Below are 26,059 nucleotides of genomic sequence, written 5' to 3'. Positions count from 1 at the left end.
TTGTGTTTTTCATAAAATGACAACTTCCTGTAAGAAGACAGCAGAATCAGAATTACAAGAAAGATGCGAAACAAGCTGTCTTAGTCTATGATGCAAGTTTCTCTAGATGTTATGAAATCGCAAACAAAGCAGGAAGATATAACTATACAATTGAATGTCGCTCCTTCTTTGGAACATGGCCTCAACTCCTGAAAGAGAAAGCTATTTTTTTCCATTTTTTGGCTTATCGACAATACAATATCAGTAACTATACGTGTAAATAGGCGTAGCTTTTGGTACATGACTGTAGTTGAAGTACTCTGTGTAGTATATAGTGGACAGGCATATATTCAGAGGGTGGTAATTCTAAGATCTTCTCAATCCGCACTGACCCGTGCAGGTCCGGGTGTTGAAAGAATAGGCCTTCAGCAGTGCTAAGCTTGTCGTAAAAGGCGACTAAATAGTGCTCTGAAACCTAGCTGGGGGCTAGGCACTCTGCCCATAGAGCAACTGGGATGTGTGCCCCATGTGGTGGAATGGGGTGGCATTTTACATGCAGGGTTTGTCAGGCTATAATACGGCAACCTGACCGCAAACCATAGTGGTGCACCGTGTTGGGAAGATGTCACGTTCCTTGCATGTTTAAGAACCTTGCTGTGGTATTCGATAGGAATAGGAACCTTTGTGCTCTGCCACATGAGGCTGAATTGCCCGAACTTACCCATTCCTCCCTTTTTCTAGTGGCAATCAAAATTTTTTTACCCTATTATCCTTGTGACCCATCCCTTTTTTTCATTTCATTATCATTTCATTTTCATTTTATCATCCATTTCATGTTCATCGTCTGAATATTGCTGCTTGGACGTTAAACCCCAACAATCAATCAGTCCACATTCATAAGTAGAAGATCCTGGGCTGTGCTTTTTCAAAGTTTCAAATCAGTGCAAAGGGGCCACTTGAGGATACAAAATGTCCCCAAATAGGTAGCAGGTCGATCTGTCCTCATAATCCCCAAGTTGATCCATTCCCTCTAATAATTATATTGTATAAATTTATGTGTAAAAAATTTAATGTCTCATACTGAAACTTGTTCTTTACAGACAATTTTATTTATGACTATGGTTATCACACTTTCAAGATAGTTACATTGTATCTAAATTCTTAACTAAGAAATGAAGTAGGAAAGTGCAGAACATTCAACAAGGTTTTTCTGACTGATTAATTGTTTGATGTTCATTATTTCTTTAAATCAAGCTTGGGGAAGGCTTGGATGCTGTGTTGAACTTGCAAAAATATTGATTAAAAACAAATTAATGGAAAACAATAACCATTTAGGTTCCTCTATATAGATAGGTCACTGCAGAAATAATATGTATATTGAGAGAGTAATCAAGGGAACCAAGGTTATAGCGGTAATCAAAAGAATGTAATCCAGGGACAAAGACCAGACATGGAAAACAGACATACACAACAAAGAACATAAAGTAACTAAAATCATTCATACAAAGTTACAAAAGCAAATGAGCAACTCGGACTTCACTAAAAACTGGCAGCATAGACCAGGTGCACCGGTAGTGTAAGCATCCTCTGCATTTCTAGAAACACCAAAAAGAGAGACCAAAATAGGATGGCACAGATTTATGGTTTTCCACAATGGTGTGGTAGCAGTATAGGTTTTATCACTGCTATTATTTTCTACGTCTACCTCTGATAATAAACATTGGATGTAATACGTTTGCAGACAAAAACAATGTTGTTTTGGGCTTTGTCTGCTGGTACGACAACATATTTGTCATGTATAGTAAACAATGTATTTGCTACATCGGGGTCTTTGAAAACTGATGTAGCCTTGACACTCATTGACCCACTTAAAACTTTCATTCGTTTCAAAATTAAAGACCTCACAGCCTTTAATCACTCTGACAGAGAGTCAGTGTCTTCTTGTTCTCGTTTTATCCATTTTCTTGCATAGTCCTCGACAGCATCCATAAGAACTTTAAAGTTATAATTCCAATTTATGGAGCATGGTTCACAGTACTTGGGACCTTTAGAAAGTATATTACGTAGAGATTCGTTTTCGATGATGGTTAAATCTCCCGTAATGACGTGACCAGAAGGACCATATTTTAATGGAGAGGTTTTGCAAGAACAGTCAGGTGGTTTAGCCTTAGTCCTCAATCTCGAGGTTCTGCAATAGCCTTTTATAATTGAAAAATTTGGATGCAATGGGTGAAGTATAGGAATATGAAATCATTGGTATGGATTTGTCTTTGAAATATGGGGGAATTTTGTTGGTAACGTTTTTGTGATGGAGGATGTTAGCCAAATTAATTGCATCTATACCTTTGTTGACAAACGGTAGTGGAAGAAATGATCGTTTTTCTTCATCTTTTCACACAAACTGGTTTAAAGAGTCTGTGGAAACCAATATCCAAAATGATGGCAATAAGTCAGTATAATGATGAGGTGGGATCAGAAACAGGAGTGTCAAGACTTGTTTTGTAAAGGGAGTGTAGTAGATTGAGAGGTATAGAATAAAGTTTGGTTCTAATGTGATGAAGTCCAAGAGGTTTTTGTATGAAAGGAAGGAGACCATCTATGGAGACATCATTTAACTTAGGTGACATATAGTGGCGATGGCCATGACTCCTTTCCCGTCTTGTATTTTTGTCAAATAAATTCATCACATTTATGCTATTGTTATATTGCCTTGAAAGGTTTCCTATACTTTTGATGTTGTCAGTAAGGTATTGCAGTACCTAGTCTGCGTATCCAGTACTCCTCTCTTTCCCTACGATAGTTTTTACTTAGAACGGGACTGTTCGTAGGATGATAAATTTTTTCTAAAATACAAACTTTCATGGAGAGGATTGAATGATCTTGTTGATTAAAGTGTTGATATACTGTTGGGAATTTGGTGGTGTTAATTCCCGAAAGATGACCGCACATTCTTTTGTTTAATCGTTCTTGCGTTTCTCCAACATATACTAAACTACATAAGTTGCATTCTAATCCATAGTTTGTTGATTTGCAACTTAAGTTATCGTGACTTCTTGTATGGAAGGTTTTGTTTGTAAGGGAAATGGAGAAGAAAGGGTCGGTTATAAGAATGTTGCATGTTTTGCAATTTTTAATACCATATTTTGATATGGTACAATGTGGTTCGTCATCATTGTAGTCAAATATATCATTTAAAGTGATGGAATATGGTTTGATAATTTTGAAATAGTCAGAATTTTTGTACTGGAATAGATGGTCTGCAGACTGAACTTGTGATTAGGTACTTTTAGTTGAATTGGTCGAGGCACTTTCCATATCAGATGGGGACACCACATATAACAAAACAACAGAGTGTCCGATCTGCTGTCAGGTTCGGACCTTTTTATACTGGGTGACGTCTGAGCCAGTTTTTCTTTCATTCCTCTTGTTAAAACCATTAATTTCAAAAGTTGTATTACCGGGGTGATGATACCCTTAGGGACATAAACACTCAAACAAGCAAGTCTAACATTTTTTTTCTGTAAAATGTATATATTTTTCACAACCTTACATTTCGGAGATTTATGAAAAAAGATAGATAATTTTTTTCATTTTGTAATGAAAATCATGGTAACATTATAAAATAAATATCAGTTTTCATAACAAATTTTGGGTGCCTTCCCAAAATTAATTGCCAAAAACAGGTTTTCTAAAATATCAGGCACTTTAAAACTGCTAGAAAAAGTAAGTGGGCATGGTATTATTGTAAAAAAAAAAAAACAAGTAAAAAGTGTACCTTTTTCTGCTCATTTGTTCATGATTTTAACTCTTAAAGTTTGTGTCAAATTTTGAATTTTTGAAAATCAACCAGTTGGTACTGGGAAGAGAATCCAATCCAACAGGGACCTGAATGTTTCCAGATAGCTTAAAGCATGCATTTTACACCTTTTTACCTCACAAGTATTGCATCTATTTATGTATGAATGCTCTACTACTCACAATCAATATTTCCACCAAGTTTCACCTTTTATTTTTAAGTTTTACAGAATTGGACTGGGTCAGTTTTGTGTATGAAACAGTACACTGCAATCCCATCTGTATACTGTAGTGCAACCTTCATGTTGAAAAAAAAAAACAGATTGTCTGAGGACGGATCCACTAGGGGACAGATCAACATGAAATTCCCAGTGAATGGTCAATAAAAATTTTTGAAGGTACATGCACTTTCATAGGCCCTAGGTCAGAAATTGCGTCTCTTGGACCTCAGACCCACACTTAATTGAACCCTGCCATAGTGGTCTCCAAAAAGTAAAGAGTCATTTTCAGAATTTTTACTCTTTTTTTTCAAAGCAGATACTGTTTTAAGGCAGGATAAAATCCTGTTGAAGTTTACTTTGAAATCTAGGTAGTGTAGCAAATCATTTCAGTTTAATTATGTAGAAACCAAAAGCTGGAGTAAATTAAAATCTGTGCAGCAATTTTTTTTAGAATTATGAAATACTATTCAATTCAATCTCTTGAATAAATAAACTTGAGTCAGTTAAAATATTTATTTACTTATTACACCCACATGCAAGTGGGGGTATTACTACATAGTGATGTAGGTGTCTGTCTTAAGTGTTCTTCCTCTTGTCTGTGATATTGTTTGCCTTAAATTACCTCCGAAATAAGGCTGTTTCCCCTGATTAGAGTTCCGCCACTTTGTCCCTAAAAATAGCTAGCCTAAAAAAAAATTCTAATAAGATACACTATTGTCCAATTGATAGTCGAAGGGTAGAAATGATGTTGGTGCTAAAAACTACACTGATGTTTAAGACTTGTATACTTCTTTTCCCCATACTCAGTTAAAATCTGACTCAAAAACATTATACATCGTTGTTTCTTCAAAAAATATGGTACACCTAGATACAAATATATAGTTCTTGGTAGAGATTCCTCGTACCTTGTAAGAAATAATTCCAAATCATCTTCAAATTATACAAAAGAAGATGTTTTCAAAATGCTAGAATTTTTGATCGACAACATATTTATTCAGTGTGGTGGACACATTTTTCAACAAACAGTCAGAATTCCAATGAGCATAAATTGTGCTCCTCTACTTGCTGACCTATTTATTCACTCTTATGAGGCTGACTTTATAGCTGATCTGATCTGAAAGAAGGAACATCATTTAACTAGATCCTTTAATCTCAGTTCCTCTATATAGATGATGTATTATCTTTGAACTGTCCTAGTTTCTGGGATTTGATACATCGCATCTACCCCAATGAACTTGAGGTCAAGGATACTACAGACACTGTGAAGTCAGCCTCATATCTTGACCTACACTTAGAGATTGATGGTAAAGGAAAACTATTGCCCAATTTTTTATTACAAACATGATGACTTGTCATTAGAATTGTCAACTTTCCTTTCATCTGTGGTAACATCCTTTCAGCATCTGCATATGGTGTTTTCATATCACAACTCATACGGTATGTCAGAGCTTGACATAACTATACAGACTTTTTGTATCGCGCTAGACTTCTTACAATTAGGCTTCTGGAACAGGGTTATGTTGCTACAAGATTGAAGTCATCCCTACAGAAGTTTAATGATCATTATCATAGACTTGTGGCTTATTACAGTGTATCTATCTGCGCCATGAAAACTGATTTGTTCAACGTGTCATAGTTTTCCTTTCCTCTTTCGTATGCCCAGGAATTGACTTTTTATGAGCAACGCAGCGTGTGTTTCTAGAAAAGCAGAGGAATCTTACCCTAGCGGTGCACCTCGTCCATGTTCCCAGTTTTTAGTGGAGTCCGAGTTGCTCATTTACATTTTTTTTACTTTGTATGTATTATTTTAGTTACTTTATGTTCTTTGTTGTGTTTGTCTGTTTTCCATGTCTGATCTTTGTCCCTGGATTACATTCTGCTAGAATCTTGGTTCCCTTGATTACTTTTCCTCTGTTCCAAATCAAATTGGAGTTTTCACATATATAGCGAAACTTTTTGAATATGGAGGCACAAGGGTATCCATCTTTTATCTATTACTCCTCCTACAATATTCTGTAATTTTAAAACTCATACATGTAATATGTTGTCAGCGAGAACAGGTATTTTTCTGTATCAACAGTGGATTATTCAGAATATGTGTTCAAATTACTTAGCATCAGTAGACCAAAAAGTTATTTTGGAACTGGAAGTAATTCCATTTATTTTTAGGTTTCTATTGCTTTCTATGAAAAAATGTAATATATTTCATTCTTATTACTGCAGTAAATTACAAACCAACATTCACTTTTTAGAAAACATGAATAGATGATCTTACTTTGTAAGAAATAATTCCAAATCATCTTCCAAATATACAGAGGAAGATGTTTACAAAATGCTGGAATTTTTAATCGACAACATATTTGTCCAGTGTGGTGGACATGTTTTTCAACAAATGGTCGGCATTCCAATGGGAACAAATTGTGCTCCTTTACTTGCTGACCTATTCCTTCACTCTTATGAGGCTGACTTTATAGCTGATCTGATCAGAAAGAAAGAATATCGTTTGGCTAGATCCTTCAATCTCAGTTTCCGCTATATAGATGACATATTATCTTTAAACAATCCTAATTTCGGGGATTTGATACATCGCATCTACCCAAAAGAATTTGAGGTAAAGAATACTACAGACACTGAGAAGTGAGCCTCGTATCTTGACCTACACTTAGAAATCGATGGTAAAGGAAAACTATTGACCAAACGTGATGACTTTTCATTCAGAATTGTCAACTTTCCTTTCATCTGTGGCAACAAATGTCCCTGTGTGTATTGTAAGTGTGCCAATGTATAGATTTGTTGATGATATGGTGTTTCTATTCAAAATAACTGTTAAACTGATTACGGTTGGTCTTTTCTTCAGTTCTTGATATTCTATATAAGATTAATGATTTCAAAATACAATTCAAGGTTTTTCACCTTCATCCCAAAATATCCTAATTTTAAGAAGAATGATTTCTATTTTCCCAATTGAAAAAGGATGGTGTAGTTTTGTAACTATTACTACTCATGTGGTGGGTATGCAGAAGTATGAATCAACATTCCTGTGTATGTAATGATGCTTTTGAGAAATGGTCAAATCTCAGTTTTCATCATGATTTTACTCATTACTGAACTATAGGACAAATGCAATGACTTAGCGTTTCGTATCATTAGCTTTTCTTTCATCAGTGGCAACATCCTTTTAGCACCTGCGAATAGAGTTCATATCACAAATATACTATGCTAGAGCTTGTGGAAAGTCCTGGACTTTTTGTACCGCACCAGACTTCTTACAATTATGCTTCTGGAACAGGGTTTTTTTGCTATAAGATTAAAGTCATGACTACAAAAGTTTTATGGTTGTCTTCATGAAATTACTTGTAGATGATTATGGGGTATTAATTTGCACCATGAGAACCAATATGTTCACCGTGCCATAGTTTTCCTTTCCGCTTTGTCCACCCTGTATGTGACATTTTATGAACAACTCAGCAAGCATTTCTTAGAAATTGGAAGATGCTTACCCTATTGGTGCTACTGGTCCATGAAATCAGCATTGCTCGTTCACTTTTGTTTCTTTGTACATGCTATTTTGGTTATTTCATGTTATTTGTTCAGGGTGTCTATTTTTCTTGTTCAGTTGTTATCTTTTGATTATATTCTTTTTGATTACCATTTAAATTCTGGTTCTCTTGAATTCCCTTTTGCCCCAAACAATGGGCTTTTTATATGGTCACAAATTCAAATAATATGGCACTGTTGTTGTTGTCCATAGATACATGGTTGAATATTGGTTTGTTTATTTTTATGAAATTTTACAAGGTACTAAAAGATGCAAAGGCAGATTTGTATTGTTTGGGGGTTATTACATTAACCATTAACCATTTTGAAATAAGGGACCAAAAAGGAGTCAAAACAAGCATTTCATTTGCAATATATTAACTTGAGGAAAGGCATATGGATGTCTGTGATATTGTTTTACAATGTTCTATACCATAAATGTCATACTGGGATTGATTTTTGGGGTTAAGACTTGAACTTTATGGGAATGAGGGTCCAGAAATATCCAGACCGTAACTTGAAATGAATGCTGAATAGATATGTTTGATATTGTACCACAAGATGCCGTACAACAAATTGGAAAGCTGGGGTTGATCTTACAGGATTGACTTAAACAATTCACGAATCATGGACCAAAAAGGGTCGACTTTGATTCTGGTCAAGTTCTTATCATGTGTTAAAATAGATTAATTTGATTTCTTTGTAACTGTATGACAGGTACATACATTTGTACCATCACTAAAGGAAGGTTGGGATTGATTTTGGTGGTTGTGACATGACCTGTTCAGGAATTAGGAACAACAATAAGAGTCCACTTTGATTCTGGTCAAATTTTTATCCTGCTTCAAACACTTGAATACAATCAAACTTCAGAACTGTATGAAGCTTGAATGGTGTGTCCATATTTGTCCAAATTCTTCTGGGTTTGAACATGTGGCTATATTAAGTTGCTTCCTCTGAAGCATTCTATATATTTCTGATGAGACATGCCTGGTTGTGTCTTTCCCGTGGTAATATATTTCTTTCTGAAACCCTCCTTTTTTTATAACCCAAATTTTTTAACTTCTGTTGAAATTTTGATTTGGACTACAATGAAAACCAAATATAATGCCTCAAATATTAAAATATGACTTTTTTCCAGTTTTGTTTACCATTTTAAAACAAATTGTTTCTAAAATTTATTATGTGTTGGCTGTGTTAACTTGAGTGTATAGGTACATATGTAACAGCATAATTATCTCCTTTCCTTAAATTAAGATTGTGTAAATGCTTCACTGGAACTAAGTTTAAGATGATGTAATTACCATGATAAATTTTATAGGGACAATTTCAGTGTTCCTCACATTTTTTTTCACATGACTGCAAGAATGTTACTTACTGGGTATTGATAGGGTGCTGTCATGTTCCTTGTCCACGTTGCAAGTAGACACTTGGATTTCATGCATGAATTATAGGCGATGGGTCTTGATAAGATTAATCGTCAAGGTTCCATGCTACAAAAGAAAAATTTAAATTGACCAATGGATATAGGTCCCTGCCATTTAGGAATTATAGGTGGAAATAGAGGTTCAAAAACAAGAATTTAAGTAGATTTAAATACATAGTTCTATATAAGTGTAATTACAATCCAAATGTTTTGACTGTAATTATTCTCTATCTATTCTTGGTCTGACATGTGGTCATATCAAGCTTTACCATGCAAAGCATTATGGTTTTTTTCCATTTCCTAATGTTTCTAAGATACAAAATACATGTAATTGTGTATTATTAAATTCGCTCATGAGGAAAAATATTATAATCCTGTTTGCAATGTAAAACACCTTTCAAAGAATATATGTTTTTGTTGAAGTTTGTTTATATACTTAATAGATAATTTGCAATGCAGATTTATGAATAAATCACAGGGATAAAAAGATCTACATAGTTTTTTTATTTTCTTTTTACTATGCATGAAAGAAATTGATAAAGGCAAAATTTAAAGTAAATGTGTGTATTAGATGAATAGGGTTGTTGGCAGTCATAACATTTGTGCAGTAGTTGTGTTACTTCTGAAAGCTTAAATTTCAGGTAAATGGTTTTTTTTTTGTCTTAAGTCTTTCTGGTAAATTTATCAGATGAATAGATACTGTTGATATTATCTTCACTGTTTCTCTAATCAATTAGTCAGTATACTATGATTTTGCAAGCAAAACAATTGTATATATTTTGTCTATGAATCAAGCTAAGATTGAAACATCTGTCAGCACTGCTGGGATCTCAGCACTCTTACACCACCAGAGATGTTATCAGACAAAACCTAATCTAGAGGAAAGTGACTCATATTTGTAGTTTGATTTTTATTGTATGGAAATCAATTAAGTATTCACAGTAATTTTACAGGTAAGTAGGTCATTAATGTCCATCTGATTAAAGTTAGGCAGGTATAATATAGTAGCTCTTTTGTAGACTAGTATGTTGGTAAGTTCTCTGGACAGATATTGTTGTCAGTACTAGAAGGTGCTGATAAGCTGGGCAGAAAATCATTCAATGTATGGGTAGATCTCATACAGAATCATTTGGTATATTTTGGCAGTTTTTCATATCAACATGTTAACAAGTCGGAATACTTGAACTTGGGTGATTATCAATTTTCTTTTGATGTATGAACAACTATTGTTTTGACTCTAGGTGAGGCATCTGAAGAAATCAATTCTATTTTTAGCTTTTCACCATTTGATTATGCCAAAATGATGAAATGTGGGGTTAGTGGAGCAACATGTATGTAACAGTTTTTTGTACTTAGTGTGGGACTTTGCATAACTTGTTGTGATAAATTTCTATTTTATTAGGAATTTTTAATGGAGTTATTAAAAATATGTTTTCATTAATATTGTAAATTTTTGAGTAATTTCATCTGAGTACAGTGTACCAGTTAAAACATTGTTCAATTTCAGTAATGGTTATCATTGATAACACTAGGTATTGATTGTAACAGAAGTTAATGAGGCAGATAAAATAAGATTTTGGTCTGTTTCAGGTCTGGAGTGCTGCATTGATAACCAAGAATCTACCAATTAACTAATTGTATTCTACAGAAAATGTAAGTAATGTCAGTGTTGTAATTGATTCTTATTCATATGTCTTCCTATGTAATTTATAGTCATATATTTAGTACAATGTTATATATTATTTATATAGCAAGTGTGGTTTATACATTGTGCAAATATGTAATACAGAATTCAATATATACACAGCTGATGTTGATTACCATGGATTATTTAATCCATGCTTTTTAGGAAGATTCTTATTTTAAGATATATATGTAGTCTTTAACTGTTTTATCAGTCTTTTTATATTTTCAGAGACTTCAATGTTGATGCTATAACAGATGGGGGCATGCTATTCCAAAGGAGGCCATGAAGCTTCTCTATCACCTAAACACAAGTCACCACATAAAAAACATAATGGCCTGGCAATCAAAATTGAGTATAGCCCTGTAAAGGAACATGAAGATGACAGATTTTCACAATTGGTTGACACTAACTGTAACCATGACAATAAGTCAGGTGATGATCATGTGACAAGTGATGAAAATGTTGATAATTCTGAGGACATTCCAGTGAAAGAAGCAGTAAAATCTGAAATTCCATTCATTGACAAGAATTTAGAAGATCTGAAGGAGGATGTTGGTGTTGCAACATCAGATAGTGGAATAGAGTCTCTCTCCCCAAACGAGGGTGAGGGTTCTATTGAAGCATCTTCTAGTCAGCCATTATATACAAGTCAATCACATTTTCCAAAAAGTAACATGAACAGTGATAATGACAGTCTGGGCATTAAATGTACATGTGGTGCTCAAAATAGACCCTCATTAAGTTATGGTGAGTTTACAAAATCTAAAAGAAATTCTGATTTAATTCAATTAAAACCTAGTTTAAAGAAAAAAGGATATAAATCTGATAGAAAATTCCGACTGTCATGGAAGTCTTCGGACGATCTTGATTGGACTAGCTCTTTTGGTAGTAGTTTGGATCGGTGTACTAGTGAAACATCTGATTTTTTCTTTTTTGACGAACTCAACATTCGTGCCCCATTGGCAACTTTTGATTCTGTTGATTTTCTCGGAAGTACAAACAAACTTCGTGATAGTAGAACAAACAGTTATATAAGCTATGATTCTGAAACTTTTACCTTTAAATTTGATTTTTCCGCCTTAGACCCACAGACTAAAGTTAAATGTGACACTGCACCTGCAACTCCTGAGAAGGACAGCAAAAAAGTAATAAGACGACAAGATAGTCGAGCTAGTGCTGTTAGTTGTGAAAATGTAATTTTGGATTTGTCTAAACGATCTTCCCGAGAAATCAGGTAAGATGCAGGTAAAACAAAGTGTTTATTGTAGCTTTCTTATTTGTTGATGATCGCATAATATGAAAAATGCAGGTTTTAAAAAAATTGTTGTTGAGACAACAGATTACTAACACACCAAAATTACAGGCTGTTCCATTTACCATTAGCCATTTGCTTGAATTTAGTAAAAATTAATTTGGGCAATAAGTCTTTGGAATTTTAACCTATGAAGGAATAAAGTCGAAATATATTGATAAAAACTTAGCATTATTGGAAAAACAAGAAGTAATGTTGATTTGAGTATACTTTAAGTAAGGTATTTGTTTCAATGTAGCCATATTTGGTTGAACCTTATATTGTTACACCTTCTAGCACATGTACATTTAGTTACAAGTTGAAAAATGACCCTATACATGCTGTACATGTACATGTAATGATACTAATCCTCTCCTGTTATTCAAGATTAATTATTGGTTTATTTTTTTCAATACATTATTGATGACCTTGATGGAGACCATTAAAGCATATCCCAAGGTCAGAGAACTCAGCATGTGTCTGTTTCTGATCACTGAATTTCATGTAATAATGAAAACAATTTGTTATTTGCATTGGCCGTGGCAATGCTAAATAAAACATCTTACTCAAAGTTATGGTAATTAGAGGAGTTAATTCCCTATATACCTGACTGATGTACATTTGTATGAATAAACTAACAGCATGGGATTCCTTTCTGATGCATGTCAAGATTTTTTTTTATGCTGGATTGCATTAAAATACTATGTATGTTGCACTTCCATGGTTGAATTATAAGCAACAAAAATGCATGAGGATTTACTTTATCAAAAAAAACTTCTACATTTTATACTTCATATGATAGAATAAATTATCAATATAGAAAAAAAATAATTTGCACCTGGCATTTTAATGTATTATATTATCATCAACAGAATGTTGTGTTGTGTTTTTTGTAACAGCATGTGGTTTGTCTTGATTGATTTCTAATGTAATTTTTGGTAGTCATCTTACTTAATCTGATGTCACTAGATCAATTTATCCTTTACTTCTTTCTAAAAGAATTACTGTGAAAGTACTTTGGATACCAATTTTCATGGTTTAGGGAAAGTACTCAAGTTCATGGATTCTTGAATTCATGGTTTTGGGGTTTTCAGTACACACATCAATGGGAATCTGTTTTAGTTGGGAACCAAATTTTGTGGTTGGGCTCACCCATGAAAACCACGAAAATTGGCACTCCACATACAATAGTACTTTCACAGTATATGATGTTTGTTTCCTGAAATATTAACTAAAATATTTTTGCATCATTTATACAAAAATTTGTTAAAGGATATCAAAAGTATCAGTGTATAAAAGTGAATTTACATTAAAAATAAGTATTGCCAATAAAAATTACTGAGTCTACTTCAATTCTTAAATTTGTTTGCTGCTTTATGTATGTACTTTCCCATTACTTTTTCTTTTTTGTTTGACCTTTTTTCATGTGGCTTTCTTTTATTTTATTGCATTACTATCCTCTCCAATTTCTTACTTAGAAGAGGAAATTTAGTTTACAATGACTACATCAATAGTCTAGTAAGCATGAGATTTATCTTTATTCTAGTTAGAATGCAGATATTATTAATACATTTTAAAAATCTACTTTATCCAATCCCCATGTACAAATAAAGGTTACCAGCTGTTGTGAAATACCTATAGTACTTAGACTATTGATGTTGTAAACATATTTATGATCATTTTTAGAGGCTCATTTTCTCAAATACAACAGATGTGATTCTTTGAATAAAATTTTCCTTTGGGTTGCTTACAGAGACATGGTGTCAACACAGTCTTAAACTTTTCATGCTTTTCAGAATTTTATGTAATCATATGATATCTCTACTTATAAGAAGGAGAGTTATTCTGAAATCACATGATATCTTCACATATAAGAGGATGAGCTATTCTGTAACCATATGGCACCTTTATTTATACAAGAAATAGCTACATGTAAACTGTATGATATCCCTAATTATAAGAGGGTTTTGATCAGTTTTCTCTGTTCTACAAAGCAGAGGAATATCATATTTTACATGATGAGTGCCTGTTGTGCCTATGCTCTATCTCCTATTATGCCTATCTTCAACTTTCTGTTTATTGGGTCTTAAAATCCTGTATAAATTATAAGTCCTCTGCTTTCATAGGAAAGAATGATTATTAATTTATTTTTTAGTCAATGTATATTGTTAGTAGTTTCCTTTTTTCCATTTCTGGCTGAACTTAACTTCCAATTTGTCAAACTTCACAATATTTAAAAATGAGTAAAGATGTAAAATACATATCACTCTTTTTTCTGCTTTGGTTTGAATGATCTGATACAAAGTATAGTGATCATAAAATTTATTTTTGATTAAAAAATGCTTAAGCAAGAGGACAATAATTGCTATATTTTTCTACTTCTGACATAAATATATGGCATGTCCAAGTGAAGAAATATAGAAGTATTTAAGACAATGTTATATACCTAAGTCTTCAATGCTTTAGAAGTTAATTTTCTTGTTGTAGTATAGGCTATTTCCCCTGTCTGCATGTGTGGTTATTACCTGTAAATGGGTATTATGTACATGGTATTCAGTTTTGCTTGGTCAATACTCTTGGGTCAATTTAAAGCAAGTTATTAGTATGATGTTTAGAGGGAAACTCTACTTAGGAATACATTTGTACTTGGTTTTCATTAATCATTTAACTGGAATCAATTTATAAAGGTCTGTCACGCTAACATGGATAATAGTTCTGAAGTGCTTCCTAATATACAATAATGGATATTGTGTCCTCTTTTCAATTTAGAAAATAACATATCACTTAAGAGAAAAGTCTTCCTTCACTACAAAGTTAGCTTCTGCAATCATTTTTGGCCTGGTTGCACTGGTACAAATCAGCTAATAGCGTGCTGGGAAAATATTTTTATAACATTTTTCTTAACTACTTTAAATCACAGTCACTGGATATTTGTTACACAACTGAAGTATCGGGGTCCCATATCCTGGGATGTGATTTCAGGTCTTTCACATTTCTACATCAACCTGGCCATTTCATTTCCTCTGTATCAGTATACCTATTTAAATGAAGTTGATCTGGATTGGTAAGGTTTAAAGATGGTTAGGATTAGATTATTGTAATGAGATCATGTTAACATTGTTCAGAGAGTGTTCCTTGGGATTTTTTAGGGGTTTTGAATGAAAGTAATTATTGCGAGATCTTTTTCTTACATTGACTTGCAGAAGAGTATACAAAATTTTAACTTAACATAATTTCACAGTAACTTCTACTTCAGAATCCTTTCCTATAATTTTTGATAAATTTTTATAAAATTGTGGATGTTTTTGTTTGTTATTTGCTTAGTATGTAACTGTAATAGTTATTATTAGCCAAGCAGTAAGAGTCTGTTTAAATTATTGCATGTCAGCTCAGTGGCTATTGGATTATATAAGAATGCAAGGAAAATTAAAAGAATATCCTTTACAAGGGTTTCTTGTAGGTAACAAAAAATATGCTCAGTGAAATTATGAAAAAAAAATTTTGGAAAAGGATGAACTGTTGCAGTGAAAATTGAACTTGTTTTTGTCTCAAGTGCATCTCACTATAAACAAGAGTTTCAGATCACGATGGATTAGGATTCAGGTTATTTTAATTTCTCTCTTTAACAAAATGTTTTACATTTAGTTATTGTAATTGTTTGAACAGCTGCTGAATGATTAGTAATTCAAGGTACTTTTTCACTCTTATCTTGTAGATAGTGAAGATAAAATAAAACTTTTAATGACTCATTTCACCATGAAAGTGCAGAGTTTTTCTATCTATCAATATTTAATTAAATCAAAGTTGTTATCAAAACAGATGTAAAAGTCCTGTTGCATTACTCTATCAGTAGTATCGGTGCTTTGATAATCATTTTGACCTATTTGACCTTCAGATTCAGAAGAGTGACTGTGTAAGTAATGAGGTTATGTTGAATTGGTAGCATGTTTGTCCATGTTAAAGAGTGGTTAGCCATGTATATGTACATCTTTAAAAACAAAAACAAAAAAACAAATAGTCATTCCATGGAAATATGATAACCTATAGTCCAAGTATTATTGACTTATGCTATTCAAAGGACTCTAGACTTTTCCACTAGTTTTAGCCTTAATATTTCCTGTCTGTATCTAATATAGCATGAAATGTTGAATATTTACACACCTGGCATAGTACTTCTCTTCTTTATCATATTTCTGACTTGAATATGAAATGAAAGAGGCAAAAATAGAAGGAGAGAAATTATTAAGTTGTGTATGTTTTTGTAGTGTGGGAACTCACCACTCGCCAACTCACCAAAGTCAAGTATCATTCTCATTTGGTGAGTCACAGGAGCTGCATAATTGCCAATTTGGCAAGTGTTAATTTTGGGGCGAGTTTTATTACCCAAATACTTGCAAGGACATTGTTCTACCTTTTATAAATTGAATTCGCACTGAGTTTTGTTTTTTTTTTTTTTTTTTTTTTTTTTTTTTGTCAAGTAACAAAAGTGCAAATATTGAGTTTCATAATTTTTAATTCAAGGTTTGACCAAACTTTGAAAACTACAGTCAAAAATTGCTACCCCATGAAAAATTATTTTTCCACAATATTGCGGATTTTTATTGAATTTATTACAGTAAATTATTGTAAATTGCAAATCATTTTGTGTACAATGTATATGCTATGGAATATTTTTTCACATAACAGTTGGAAATCAATTAACTTTTGTTGTTATAAACTAAAGTTCTGGGTTTCTGTTCACTCATGTAATTTTCTGTATATCAATCTAATCTAATATCATTGACTCAAAAATGCCAATTTGAAAGATTGTTGTAGGTATTCCAACTTGCAGTCACTTTATCAATTCATGTCCTCTGATTGTCAATAGTCATTAATCATAAAAAATATATTTTGATAGTTCTGTTGTATTTTTTTAAAAATCTATATTTTGTATCAATACTTTAAATAAATTTGTAATATAATCACAGCTGGTAATGTTGGCAAGATCAGGATCGTCTGATTAGTGATCCTTTAGTTCTGCCTCAAATAGTGTTTTGTTGAATATTTATAATTTTTTATAATCGCTTCAATTTGATAAAGCTTTTAGAATGATAAGATATGTGGAACATGTCTAGAGTCTTTCTATTCCAAAATTTGTGTATGATTTTCATTTGCTGGAGCCAGTTTACAGTTGTAATACTTGTAAGTAACCCATGTTCTGCATTAGCTGTTTCAATCTTCTTTATTAGTATTTTGTCGTTTTTATGATAATCATTGATCAATCAGACACCTAATCCAAACTCTTGCTGAATTACAACTTCACTGCTATGGTGAATATTGATCACTAAATTGAAAACCAAGAACATTTCTGCCCAAAGTACCACTAGTAACTATTATTTCTGTTTACCTGACATCAATAGTTTTATGCCCTTTGAAATTACAAGTTGGTGTGTATTGTATCTCCACATTGTCCATCTGTCTGTATATACATCCATCTGTCAGTCTGTCTTTCCATATACAGTAAACAGGGAATTTTTTTTCTTTTAATTTTTTGGGGGGCAGTTTCTGTGGTTAATCTTCTTTTGTGGAGTTTTAAATTCAAGATCTTTCCCCAAATTACAGTATGATGTTCTTCAAAAAAATATTCAGGGCATTACAACTATAACCTCAAAAAGAGTGAAAATAAAACTTGCAAATAATTCACAGTTTGCAGTAACTGATAATAACAACTCTTCCTTAACTATTCAATGGATTTTGATGTTACTCTAAATGAAAGTGAGGCATTCTTTGTAGATGTGCATGGATTTTTTCTAAAGGGGAATAATCTAATTTACTGTTAGGTTTTACTTGTTGCAAGCTGGTGTTCTGATTTCCCATTACACATCATGCATGTACTAGTTAATATGTGTGTACTGACTACTGTCAAGTTAAATCATTTGACATTAGTTTGTACAGCATATTTTGCCTTTCTAGGAAGTAAATATTTCAGCCATTTTTAAAGTTTTCTGAAAATAATCTGCATTTAAGTTAAAAATATGGTCATTTTATGCAAACTATGGATGATTTGCAACTGGCATAATCCTTTTCAGTAATTTTGTCCTTATTTTCTCATCTAAAAAAATTTAATGCATGTTATGTTTTTGGTTTTTTTTTGTCAGTCAAAAATTTTATTCCTTGTGTTATGATGTTATTCTTATGTATATATAGTTAGTTCAGTTCTATTATGGCATCTTGTTTGCTAGACAATATACAAGTTAATATTGTGAATGATATGAAATTCAGCCTAGGCCTTGTATGTAACACTCAGTATTGGTAGCATTGTAGGATTTATTAGGACAGGTTGTACTTTAAATATGCCTTTTTTATGAAAGACCTGTTAAAAACATAATCTGTGTCAATATAAATTATTCTAATTAAAGTATGAAAGATTCTACTGGGTGTACACCTTATATGTTAGGATAATTAATACATATTTAACGAATGACTGTTATTTTTTTTCGGTTTATGAAGAAGTCACTTCAGTCACATGGTGCTCACTCAATAACCTGCATATCAGGTTATTTTCAAGTGTGCACCACAGGCATTGACGTTATTTCAAATAGACCGAAAAAATATAACAGTCATTCCCTGTAATTTAAGTTTGCTATAAAAATCTAATGAGTAAATCATTCAAAAAGGTTGATGACGTCATAATCATATTATAAAAATTTGGTATAGGAGATGATCATATTTTATCCAATCAGAAAGCATATTACTTCTGAAATTAAATTATTTTAGTCTTTAGAATAATTTATTTCTAACTTTTTGTAGACATTTTGATTCTGAGGCAAGTTTAGACCTGGGAGAACTTCCATCAGCATTCCAGAGCCTACAGGATGTTAAGACCATGCAGATGGATGGTAAGGAGGTGGTTGTCATAGATGCTGAACTTTACCAACAAGTCCTGGAGGAGTTGGCAACACTGAAATACAAACTGAGTCAGCTGACAGATCTTATACAGTTACAATCTATCAGTGGTGAAGATTCCAGTAATTCAGAGGTATTCTTTGTCATATTATAGAAATTTATTTTGAAGGGAGTAATAATTGAATTTTATCCGTACATTACAAAACTTTATCAACTGTGTTTTTAGCATTTTGATAACTAATGGACTTGACATGTAAAACATACTTTCAGCATCACATAGTGAATATTATTATAAATGTAATCTTTTCATTACATTATTTACATATACTACTATTCTAATGTCCTTCAAAGATCAAATAATATATTACCTGATATATCTACCCCAGGACAATTCAGATGCAGAAATTGTCTTTTTTGTCATATTAGAAAAGAAACAATTCATGTAAGGTATGGTGTTGTACTCATTTACACACAGGCTGGCCTTAATATTCATATTTTGTACCTCTCTCACACTCTATATAAAATAATAGAATATAAAAAAAACCATCAATGTGTATACCATATCTCCTACGAATTATTTCTTAATACATGTAGTCGTTTTTCATATTTATGGAATGCAAGCCATTTAGCAAGATCTTCAAAGGGATGTAACCCACCAACACCCTACTACCTAGTTGTCAATCTCATTGGGGCAAGGAAGAACAGTAAACATTTTTTTTTAACTTAAACTATTTTCCTTTGGTAAATAGCTAAATGGTGTGAAATTAATTATTCAGAAGTATTTACTGCAGCTACAAGAAGTCAAATATTCATATTTGAAGTCTACTGCTGTCCAGTAATCAAACCAGAAATTAAACCAGTCTGTTGGGTTGGAAGGTTACTTCCCTTTGCTCAAAGTTTTGAAAAAGGAAGTCAGTCGGGAATATGAAAAAGGTCTATTGACAGCCTAGTTAGTAGGAAGTTTCTGTATTAGGTCTTACACTTTATGACTGGCATTGATTTATATAACTGTTATGATCAAATAAAACATTTCTAGATCTTCAACCAAGCACAAAAATACATGCTAAGGATATACTGTAATTATAATATGGTGTCCTTAAAAGTCCTTGAACACAGCCATGGTTAATTTTCAATTTCCATACGATAAGCACACACTGAAGTAGGGGTAGCTTGTGTCTGTGTAAATTACCTCCCATGAATTCTTGTATTGTGTAAACATGGGTATCATTTTCATATGGTTTAACTACATGTATAGGTACATTTTAATTCATTCAGGTAGTGTGGAGGAACATCAAATTCATATTTAATGGACTTCTGTTAATATGTTTTTCAATTACAATAAAAAAAATTAAGTTCTCACAGTGAATAAAACAAAACAAAAACAGTATTAATATGTGCACTTTGCCGTTTGTCACCTGCTAATTCAACATACTCTGTTTCAGTACATACATGCACATGTTGTAAAATGTCAATTTGTGAACACTGTGACTTTAAATCTAAAGTAATCTTGATCACATAATGAAAAAAACACTAACATTCCTATTAGAATTTAAATAAATCACACAAACTCATTTTATCATTGTTTTACTTATGCCAAATTATTTTACCGTAGGGTAAAAAATTGGCAGAAATGGCCAGCCTGTTAATTTCCATGATTTATTTCTTAAATATTTTGTTAGTGATATTTGTCATGTACTTCCTGCATTTTTTAATGATTTTATTTTGTTTGCAGAATCTGGAGTCTACGCCAATGAATTCTCCTCGTCTGAGGACATCACTGAACTTCAGTAAATCGTGATGGTAATGTTACAAATACTGTGCTTTTGTTCTTTACCTCTTAATACAAATCTGATTGTTAACATGAAATTTTCTGAGTCCAGGTAGAAGACTGTATTAACCTCTACTTCCAATTTTGACTTTTGAATGACCAACCACAAAAGTTGTTTGTCCCTTATACACATGTTTTTTGTGTGATGAAGAGGATGTAAAGGAAGTGTTACAACAAGCTTCCACATTTAAAAAAGTTTTGAGGCTCATGGCTCTGGCCATATGGGTTCTAAATTTACAATTATAAGATGTAATTTTTTTCATTTAATTTTAATTGGATTTATTTATAAGTCTGAAGTCGAGATAGGGCATATGTGGTTATGCTAATATTTTTCTTTAAATAATATGGTTTTATAAATAAGAAGCTCTTTTGGGGCTTACATTTGTATAAACCTTTGATTTATCCAATTTCCTGAGTTTACATGAATGAATCTATATGAAATCCAAAGTACCTTAAATTAAGTGAAAGGTTCTGGCTGATTTTGGAGGCTGTAAATATGATTTTTTTTTTATTCCAGTGAGAAGAAAAGAATAAAGGTTGACCATTCCAAAGAGTTTAAAGATAATCATCATTGCTGTACATATTTCATCAACTTCCAGAGTCATTTGACACACAGTCATCAACAAGTCTGACTTGATCTGTCTCATTGTAAACATTGTCACATCATGTAATTTATTGTTATATGTATATGTGTTTAACTGCAAATTGTTCATGACCCCATATACAGTTGTAAATGCTTTTTTAATTTATTTTTTATGTGTTACAGCTGATTTGTGATATGAACAGATCTCTTAATCTAAGTTTGAAAGTATGCATTTGATTCTTGTTTGCTAAATTTTTGTTTTATTGTACCTGTACTTATTATGGAATTTTAAAATTTAATGTTTTTTGCTATGAGTTCAGCTTTTTATGTCCACAAATGACATTGATGCTTTTTGTAAGAAAGTTTAAAAAATTCTCAAAAGTCCTCTATTTCTGAAAGATCTGTAAAAAAGATGTATGATCCAAGAAGTTCAATCTATCTGTACATTCACATCTTTCTATCATCATTTTATTTTTGGTGTGGCAGCTAACAGAAAAACAACATTGAATATCTTTGTCAACCATTACTAATTTATTTCACTTAGTAGTATGACTGAGGCAATATGAAGTTGTCTTAGGTAGATCATACCCATTACAAGGAGCATTCTTTTCTGTCATCTTGCCATACCATACGGACATATATGATGTTAAAATAATGTATTTGAATTATTTCAAATGATTTTTTACATAAAAATTAGATTGGTAAAATTTAAAACATTATTTTCAAGAAGAGGTAATTGTCAGGAGGTAACTGGCAGGAATATGTTCTATTGAAATGTATAGGGAATGTTAGTTCTTTGGATATTGCAAGAAAAAGAGTTTGGTTACTTCCAGTCTTCATTTTAAAATGTTAAAGAATGTCAGTTAAGTGTTCTTTATATAAAGTTATACGAAATTTAATCTACCAGTTTTTTACAAGTTAACGAAATATTGAAAATTCCCTACAGAATCCAATATAAAATGTAGTAAAAATTGGCTTTAATAAGGCTTAATTATCTCAAAACAGAATTCGGCAAACTATGTTTTCACATTGAAATTCTAAAGAATGTTCATCTTTGAGAAAAAGTAGGAAAATTTAACTATTTAAAATATTAGGTATGATCTACCTTAAAGGCTGAAATGCTATCAAAGTAAGATAAATTCAAACAGAAAATTTTTCTTGAAAGTATTTAGAACTGACTGAATTTTGTCTACAACTTCAAAAATAAAACTTTTGAACTATCATTGCCCAATGTTATGAATATTGTACTTAAATAAGACATCTGATTCATATGATTTAACAATGGGTATTTTTTAATTGTCTAATGAAGTGCAATATTTAAATCTAGTTTTTGATGTGTATGTGAATAAGATTACTGGTATATTTTATTTGAATTTTATTTTTTAGCCTTTGTATTCATGCGGCCATAGAATTGTTTTTTCTAAATTATTAGTCATATAGAAATGCTATTCCTGATTTTTTAAGTTTTAAGAATACACAGACCCAGTCATATGCTAATGTGAAAGTATTCTTGTTCTTGGGTTATCAATTTTGAGGTTTTCATGTATTTGGTAAATGACAAAATTTTCTTCCCAAAGAAAAGGAAATTTCCTATTCATTTGTGAAATCCCTGAATTCAAGAATCTACAAACTAACTTCCCAGAACTGGTTACATTATACTGTGAAAGTATTATTTTTGGCTGGGTATCAATCTCTTTGTTGTTTTTTTGGTAAACCACAAAATATTGTTCCAAAAGAAAAAGAAATTTCCTATACATATCAACTAATACAGGAATCTATGAACTAACATATTTCCCAAAACCACCGAAACTGGTACCCACGGATAAAAGTATTTTGTATTACAGTTAATTAAATGTAGCATTCTGCAGCTGAAGACATTTTCATTTACAGTATCTAAATAGTAGATTGGCTCATTGATGCTTAAAAAAATGATAGGTATGTTGTTTATTGTTTTGTTTCTGTATTAAAACATGGGTAACTACTGCAAGTTTTGTTTTTGGTTGATCACTTCTCTACCTCTGTTTTCTGTTGGTGCTTTGTTTTGTTGCTTATGTTACACTCTGAGGTCTCTTTTCAGGCGCGGATTCAAGGACTGGCGTGTCTGGCGTACATCCCCTCTATATTTGTACGAAAAAATTTCTTCACCACAAGTTTCACCCCATAACATTTTTTTGCCTTGCTTTGCACAGCATTTGATTCAATTAACGCCCCCCTAAACTTAAATCCTCGATCCGCCCCTGCTTTTATTAAATTTAATAAATATATATACTTACGGATTTTCTTGTGAACCACTGATTTTTTTTTTTTTTTTTTTGCAGGTCATATGTGTTGTTCAAGATGTTTAAATTAGGATAGAATTTATTTCAATGTGTACTAAATTCAATATATTTTTATGAGCTATTTTTAACAGTAGTAAAAAGAATAATATTTTCATTAGAATATTAAAACTACTTATCTGAAAAGTTTTCATTTATAAATAATTTTGTTCAGGGAAGGCTTAATGGGACCACAATGTAAAATCCATGCATATATAGGAATGCATTTGTCATTTTCAATTTTTTATGATGTCAAATCAATTGACACAAATCTCGACTCATCTTATAGTTAGTGAACACACTAACCTTTCTTTAAACTTCATTATAACTTTGTTTGCAGGATTACTGTAAACAATTGTGATGTTTTGTTCATTTTTCTTTTTATATCATTTGACCATTATAGTTATCTGCTGGATACAGTGTTCTCACTGGAGATAGACCTAAGCTAATGGCATATCTCTTACAAATAATTGGAATGTTTGTATTAGCATTTTATGTCAATCTTTTAAATTTGTTAATCATTACTTTTTTTCTTCCGAGTAGTTCTGATTGACTATAACATCTTATATTTTATGTTGTTGTTGTTGTGTTCATATTGTTGGCTTTTGCCCTTTGTTACTACCAATAAGTATTCTTGAGTTTACCTTTGAGCCCAGAAATGAAAATGATTTCTTTCATTCTTTTATGCCTTTTCAATCTGTTGTAAAAATATTTCCCATTGAATGTGATTTTTTTCTCAGATACTGATCTTTTGAAATTCTTAAAAGTTAAACTTGTAAACTCTCACCGGAGGCACAAATTATAAGTCTAACTGTCTCAGTTGTATAAATAAAGTTAGCCATCTACTGCTTAGAAAGAAGACATTTTTTTTTATTGTAGCTCCCCATGGTCTTTGTTAAAACCAACAGAATAAAATGTACCATTTGCAAATTAATTCACATTAATGTTGATCATGTGATTTAAGTTCGAAGACTTTATTGGTTGTTTGAATGTTATGTGGAATTTGTATAACTTTGCCAAACTTTCCATTAAACATAATTGGTGAAAATATATTGTGAGGTTTAGGTAGTTGTGTATGTAGTGTCAATTTTATTTGCTCATCTCAAATATGTGAAATGTATTTGCCATCATCTCTTTACAGTTAATTTTCTTTACTTAATGTTTGTATTTGTTGTAACCCTTTTTAATTCAGATTCTGAATTTGAAGTAGTTTATTTAGATCCATGTATTCCATTCAATGACTAGAAAAAAACTCATTTGAATTAGTTGTAATAAAAGTAACAATGCTTCAGATGTTCTCTGTTTACATACAACCTGTATTATGGTTGAGATGATGGAAGCTGAAGAAGACTAAGCTAATTCTGCATTGTTTTATGACAATGAATTTTATGTCATATCAATGACAACATAGTGCTACATATAGATTACTAACAATACTTTTATTTTTTACTAACATATGACAGAGCTATGGATTGATAACTAATAACTAGACATGTAGTTATTTTAAAATGACCTGAAAAGTGTTATGCTTTTATGTTCAGTGTTTGTTGTCTTGGTGTGCTTTCGCTTTTATTTCGATTTTTTTAAATTATATTGGAGCTTTTTGTGTAGTATCTGTCACTCAGACTTGCATGGAAGCTATTGGTATAAAGGTGTTCACAGTAATTTATTATGTATCTATGGTTTAAGATAGATTGGGAAACATATTTAAGCAGATTTTTAGTAAGTGATAGCAGTGTATACTATTTATTTTGTGAACTTTCAAGAGATATCTATTATATGTGTGTATTCATTAATTAAGGATATTTATATTTGTTTATAAATTACTGATCTAGAGGAAACTTTTTGTTATACATGTTGTCCAATGCATCAAGATCAAACACTGGATATATTTGTGTATCATGAACAATTACAAGCAAACCTAAACATAGAATTACAATTAGAATATATTGTAGAAGGAAATTTGTCATTTCTTTACCATCATGGAACCATGTGTATTGCCAAATTTGTTATCTTTGTTTTACATACCGTGAAAGTACTTTTATTCGTGGGAACCAATTTTCGTGGTTTAGGGAAAAAATATCAATTCTTGGATCCTTGATTTTGTGGATTGGAAACTCTATCACACAGACGAATGGAAAATTTTCTCTTAGTTGGGAATCAAATTTCATGATTTACCAGACCCATGAAAATTGGTACCCACGAACAATAATACTTTCACAGTACTTACAGTGACAAGTTTACAAGTGTGTTTATCCCTTGTTTGAGATTTTATTTGTTTGTTAAACAAACATGCTTGTGTTTGGGTTTGCTTGACAGTCAACAGAGGATAAATATCAAATAAAAGTGTTATGCCAAATTATTTTTTATCATTTTCCTAAAAAGCATTACTATTAAATTAAGGTGGTCATTTTATTTAGGATTGTCATTTTATATTGAATAGATATGGAAACTCATCCGTCAAGATTGTCTTTTATTTATTTTTAAGAAAAGGAGTAAAGAGCTTGAATTA

At 31.8% G+C, this 26,059-nt stretch overlaps 1 protein-coding gene across 7 annotated transcripts; it reads left to right on the top strand.

Annotated features, from left to right (window-relative positions):
* On the top strand, positions 1 to 26,059 carry LOC148619316 (uncharacterized). 7 transcript variants are annotated; one of them, XM_088579048.1, is made up of 8 exons: positions 1 to 92; positions 10,549 to 10,611; positions 10,874 to 11,392; positions 11,729 to 11,879; positions 15,832 to 15,849; positions 18,726 to 18,954; positions 20,554 to 20,621; positions 21,167 to 26,059. In XM_088579048.1, exons 3-7 carry the CDS (start codon positions 10,900 to 10,902, stop codon positions 20,617 to 20,619), a joined length of 957 nt encoding a protein of 318 aa, XP_088435174.1. In that variant the 5' UTR covers positions 1 to 92; positions 10,549 to 10,611; positions 10,874 to 10,899; the 3' UTR covers positions 20,620 to 20,621; positions 21,167 to 26,059. The 7 variants fall into 7 exon arrangements, with proteins under 7 accessions (XP_088435174.1, XP_088435181.1, XP_088435177.1 ...); XM_088579051.1 differs by lacking the exon at positions 1 to 92 and adding an exon at positions 113 to 4,172; XM_088579049.1 differs by lacking the exon at positions 1 to 92 and adding an exon at positions 4,201 to 9,599.

The sequence above is a fragment of the Perna viridis genome, chromosome 4 (genome assembly GCF_037379345.1).
Source record: "Perna viridis isolate PV_CMFRI_1.1 ecotype Kerala chromosome 4, ASM3737934v1, whole genome shotgun sequence".
In the NCBI taxonomy this organism is placed as follows: Eukaryota; Metazoa; Mollusca; class Bivalvia; order Mytilida; family Mytilidae; genus Perna; species Perna viridis.
This window is presented reverse-complemented; position numbering and strand designations above follow the sequence as displayed.

Excerpts from the sequence above, each read along its gene's own strand:
- LOC148619316 (XM_088579048.1), top strand. The coding sequence starts at position 10,900 with ATGGGGGCATGCTATTCCAAAGGAGGCCATGAAGCTTCTCTATCACCT. Across the intron at positions 11,393-11,728 it reads TAGACCCTCATTAAGTTATG|ACCCACAGACTAAAGTTAAA; the intron begins GTGAGTTTACAA and ends TTTCCGCCTTAG. Across the intron at positions 18,955-20,553 it reads AAGATTCCAGTAATTCAGAG|AATCTGGAGTCTACGCCAAT; the intron begins GTATTCTTTGTC and ends TTTTGTTTGCAG.